Below are 4140 nucleotides of genomic sequence, written 5' to 3'. Positions count from 1 at the left end.
TCAGCGGATTCGCCGGCTTCGTGTGTACGGAAGGCCGAACCGTACAAGACCTTTGCGGTTTCGCCATGAAATCGGCTTCGTGTGAACGGGGCCTGAGAGTGAGAGAATGGGGCGGAGTTTGGAAATGAACACACACAGGCACAAACAATAGGCACAGACAGCTCCCTTGCTGCAGTGAATGGAGTCCCCTCTTTGATATGTAAATATCGCTTAAGTATTCAAGTCCCCTCTTGGCAACTTCTTTAAAAGAAATCAAAAAAACACATTTGAAGTTATATTATGACAAAATAACTTAAAACTAAACTCTGTATTATGTTTTTGTATTTTTTAAATGACCAGAAATAGAGGTCCACACTTGGTCGATGAAAACCGATAGTCCCCTGTTGGCAGGGTAAACGTGTATGTGTGTGTGTGTGTGTGTGTGTGTGTGTGTGTGTGTGTGTGTGTGTGTGTGTGTGTGTGTGTGTGTGTGTGTGTGTGTGGTGTGTGTGTGTGTGTGTGTGTGGTGTGTGTGTGTGTGTCTTCATACATGTGTGTGCGTGTGCAGGTGTGCATGTTGTTTGTTTGTGTGTGTGTGTGTGTTTTGTGGGTGAAGGGGCTTGCCTGTCATGCACAACCTTTGACCGCTATCCGTGGGTCAACCCTCAGAAGTACAGTCCTGTTTTTACCAACCTCCTGAACTTTGACCTCAACTTTAGTGTCATGACCAATTAGGAGTTGCAGCAGATTAATGAGCTGCCAGTTAGCAGAAGATATGGCAGCCTGACTTACCTCCGTCATCTCGGGATAATATATTTTTGGAGATTCCACGTAAAAGCATTCCTGTAATTCTCATTGATGTCCTGAGGTGCGTTCAAAGTCGCAGACATAGGAAAACGCTCGCGAACGATTTGAAACATGTTCTGTTGAGCGTGCCGATGTCTTCAAACGTTCGAGAACATAGGCAAACTGTCAGAAGAGGTAGTTCTCCGCAAGCAGACATGGATCACGGACTGCAAGAGGTGTGCTCCCAGATGGAGATTAACATTAATTCCTTCCTTACACATAAAGCAATAGATAAATCGTTTCATATAGCCTATCTACACCCTTACTTCAACTGATGTCTTGTGCATCCTAAAATGTGATCTGAACGTGACATTGCAGTAAGTGGGCACAACTTTGGTGACGTAGCCCTCTATTCTTGAATCGTCCGAATTCCTTGTCTGCAGTAGGCCTATACTTTCTACGAGATCGACAATATCTAGACCTTCTTCTGTATACTCGTCAATTAGCACGGAGGCTGCAGCTAATACAATGGCCTTTCTTGTCGCCATTTGTTTGTTTACAGTTTGTTTACAGTTTAAAACAAAAATATAGAACGTGTCTAAGAATCGTTCAAATTTTACTGTTTAAAGTCAATGCACTCTCGCTGCGACGTTCACCTATGTTCGCCGATTCTGAATGCACTCTGGTGATAGTCTGCTACATTGTCTGCAGACAAGTTATCTTCATAGGTTAGCTGCTCATTTCAATGTTAACCAATTCCACTGATTTAATTTACCATCCTATTATTAGGGTGGTATACATTGTTTTCGTAATTGAGGCTACCATTTCTACTTTCATTACATCAACTGACAATGGTTTACAATTATACAATTGATTATGTTCATTCTTATGCTATCAACTTACTTTTTTCTTTCCCCGTTAACTTGTTGGCTTAATTTCTCTCTCTTCGGCAGAGGGCAATTGCAAAAGTTGTGCGATGCAGTTTGATCTAATCCTGCAGTCTTGCACGTTTCCGCAGTCATATGCTGCCCTCTCGTGGCGTTTCAATGAAACGTGATAAAATCAACATTTATGTTGCAATACCGAGCTCTGCCCGAAGATGTCACAAGTCTAAAAGCCAAAAATCAGAGGTACGAGAATTTGGTAGTTTGGGTATGGTTGGGTAGACATGGTGTTCCCGATTTATGTGAACTCTTTCTAAACTCATCTAAAGTTAATTTGTATGTCTCTTCATTTCAAATAACTCAATTGCCATGTACATGATGAGTTCATTTATTTATTTTAAGGATATATTTATTTTCAGGATATACAGAAAATGGAACTGATCCCTGGCTTACTCAATTCGACTAAACAAACAGTTTTGCCATGATGCCGTCATACACCCAGCCACCTCTGAACAACTCTCTGTGCCATGTTCTTCCTTACTGGCATTCTATAAGCCCTGACACCCGGCTGAAGAGTTGGCCAGGATGGGTCGGAACATAGGAAGACTTAACAGTGAGCTGCTGCCTCTCCAGCTGCCAGGTCAACAAGGACACTGGAGCAGTAAGCTGCTTTTCTGGAGGAAGGAAACTAGGTGGTGATAGATGTTGTTACCAGATGGAGAGAGGGGGCGTGAATGAGAGACAGAGATAGTTGCCTACTGCATTTATTCCTACAGTGAATCTACTTGATCCCCGCAGACACATGGAAATACAACACCATAACAAAATCAATACCGGCTGAAAAGAGTGCAAAAAGCACACTGCAAGGGTTGTAAGTTGTTTCGCCCTTTGTCGATAGCTTGCAGATGGGAGGGTTTCTGGAGAGGTAGCTTATGAACGGTTTTCTTTATCATTATGGGCCGTCCATCAGCAGCCCCCTCCACTTGCTCCCATCAGCCAATCAAGAGTCTGGCCCCCTTCTGCTACAGGTTATTAGTATCAAAGCACCTCAGCCATGCCCTCCTCCAATCTCCAGGCTATTCTTCTGCCTCTTCTTGGTCCGTCTAATTGATTTGAACCTGAAAACCAAGCCTGAAGTTAATTATTACCAGCCACCATTAATCAAAAGCATCCTTAATCAAAAAGCTGCACACTAACGACACCACTGTCAACGTTTAGGGGCAACGCATAGAAGATGCACGTCCATGCAGTGGTTCAGGTGTGTGACTCTCTTCTGACATTGGATTAAATATGTGTGCTGAATGACTTAGTACTAGTACTGAAGAGATGACGCAACTAATGAAACAGGAAGGGAAATATTAAAGTAATTAAATTAATCTGGTTGTTCTGGGTATGCATCCCGGAACCAGACAAATACACAATTGTTATTTCTTGATTATTACCCACCAACACTAATGTAAACGGCTGCACAGAATATTCAAATGACGATGAAAATGATAATAAAACCATTATATAATACAACAAATAATGAGCTATAACAAGCTCCCCCAGCGAAGAACAACCAGCTGTTATGACAGCTCTCATGACGTGCTGTCCTGCGGCCATCTCCACCATCTTGGTGTGCCGGAGCTCTTCAAGTACTTGTGTGTGTTTCCATTTCCTCCGGCCTCCTCCCAGAGGAGCTGAGGGCTCACACACCAGAGCCCCCGGGAGCCGGCGGAGGCCAGCCAACATAAGCAGGGAAATCTGTAGGGATTCCTCTGTAGATGTTTTGGTGAGTGTGAGCTGCTGCTTGTGTGATTGTGTGTGATCATACAGAATGCTTACCAGATTTCATTAAGAAATTACATTTCTTTTTTTTCGTTTTTTTTGCACACCACCTGTGTTTTGGGGTCTAATCTGGTGAATTATCTGTTTTAAATTACCTTCCTTCTCCATACCCCAGCGTTACATCTCTCTCTCTCTCTCTTTCTCTTTGTCTCTCTCTCTCTCTCTCTCTCTCTCTCTCTCTCTCTCTCTCTCTCTCTCTCTCTGCTCAACAGAAGCCTACCCCTCCTTCACAGCAAAAGCAACAGGTTCTTGTTTCAGATCCAAGGTTGATGTGTAGCATACTGCTCAGAAGCAGAGAATAATTAAGTTCAACCTGGAAAGATAACATCCTAGAGTGAATTTTCACAGATATAAACATTGCAAAATGGTTGTTCCGGACAGCGATAGAGCATGCTAAAGAAGCACCCTGGAGTAAGTAACTTTTTATTCTTATTTCTGTTATTTGTGTGTGTATATAAAGATTTAGGTATAGGTCAATTTGACTTAAAAAAAAATCCAGCCTATTTCAAATGCTTTAAAATAAATTGACTATAGATTCTCAGATGTTAACAGTTTAAAAATAGGTATTAATTGATTGTGTTACTTAAGTCAATATGTAGGCTTTCCTCCTAGTTTTTTAAGGGTCAGCATCTGGACAGCTCCAGGAAAAAACACGCTGAGA

The 4140-nt window shown here is 42.2% G+C and overlaps 1 protein-coding gene across 1 annotated transcript in view; it reads left to right on the top strand.

Annotated features, from left to right (window-relative positions):
- The first annotated feature begins 3681 nt into the window (after window positions 1–3681).
- Window positions 3682–4140, top strand: part of LOC115552613 (NADH dehydrogenase [ubiquinone] 1 alpha subcomplex subunit 4-like 2) — a 3618-nt gene continuing 3159 nt past the window's right edge. Inside the window, exon 1 of the mRNA XM_030368863.1 lies at window positions 3682–3890. Within this exon, the coding sequence (XP_030224723.1) occupies window positions 3870–3890 (21 nt within the window). The 5' untranslated portion in view covers window positions 3682–3869. The remainder of the gene's footprint in view (window positions 3891–4140) is intronic.

This window comes from Gadus morhua, chromosome 1 (assembly GCF_902167405.1).
Source record: "Gadus morhua chromosome 1, gadMor3.0, whole genome shotgun sequence".
NCBI lineage: Eukaryota > Metazoa > Chordata > Actinopteri > Gadiformes > Gadidae > Gadus > Gadus morhua.
This window is presented reverse-complemented; position numbering and strand designations above follow the sequence as displayed.